The sequence below is a fragment of the Neopelma chrysocephalum genome, unplaced genomic scaffold (assembly GCF_003984885.1).
Source record: "Neopelma chrysocephalum unplaced genomic scaffold, ASM398488v2 Primary Assembly neopelma1_92979, whole genome shotgun sequence".
Lineage (NCBI taxonomy): Eukaryota > Metazoa > Chordata > Aves > Passeriformes > Pipridae > Neopelma > Neopelma chrysocephalum.
Genome location: NW_020921696.1, coordinates 1 through 861, shown reverse-complemented (window position 1 = coordinate 861; position 861 = coordinate 1). Strand labels below are relative to the sequence as shown.

At 60.0% G+C, this 861-nt stretch overlaps 1 protein-coding gene across 1 annotated transcript; it reads right to left on the bottom strand.

The window, feature by feature from the left end:
* Positions 1–16: 16 nt before the first annotated feature.
* On the bottom strand, positions 17–819 carry LOC113980193 (epiplakin-like; the record flags this gene model as incomplete). Its single annotated transcript, XM_027707423.1, has 1 exon — positions 17–819. A coding segment is annotated over one exon (803 nt), but the record flags the coding sequence as incomplete, so codon positions are not given.
* Between the last annotated feature and the right edge of the window lie 42 nt (positions 820–861).

Genomic DNA, 861 nt, shown 5'->3' with positions numbered 1-861 from the left:
CTCCCCCGCCCCGTACAGCTCCAGCAGCTCCTTCCTGTTCTCCTCGGGGATATACTGGGAGTGGAGCAGGTCCCACACCGAGACCTTGTGGCCCCGAAACTCCCCGACCTCCAGGTCGACCACCGTGGCTTTCAAAGCTGCTTCGCTGGGTTCTTCCTTGGGGGGGTTGTCACCCTCCTCTCCTGCCCCTGTCACGGTGCCCTTGTCAGAACCCTTGACTTTAATTTGGAATTTCCTGCCTGTAGATTCTCTTTTCTTAATGAGAGTGGTGACAACAAGCGTCAACTGCTCCAAGGGCAGTGTCCCCTCACGGTACAGCCCCAGCAGCTCCTGCCTCTTCTCCTCGGGGATGTAGCTGGAGAAGAGCAGGTCCCACAGCGAGACCTGCCTCCCCTGGAACTCACCCACCGACCCCTCGACTGGGGTGGCCTTCAGGGTCTCTTCCCAGGCCCTGTCCCCGTGCAGGGGGGTGGGCTCAGCCTCTGTGCCCTCAGGATCTGCCTCAGGACCACCCATGGGTGACGTTTTCTCTGCCCTCGCTGCCGCTGCCTTGCTCACGATGGTGGTGACGACGCTCTTCACCTGCTCCAGGGTCAACTCCCCCGCCCCGTACAGCTCCAGCAGCTCCTTCCTGTTCTCCTCGGGGATATACTGGGAGTGGAGCAGGTCCCACACCGAGACCTTGTGGCCCCGAAACTCCCCGACCTCCAGGTCGACCACCGTGGCTTTCAAAGCTGCTTCGCTGGGTTCTTCCTTGGGGGGGTTGTCACCCTCCTCTCCTGCCCCTGTCACGGTGCCCTTGTCAGAACCCTTGACTTTAATTTGGAATTTCCTGCCTGTAGATTCTCTTTTCTTAATGAG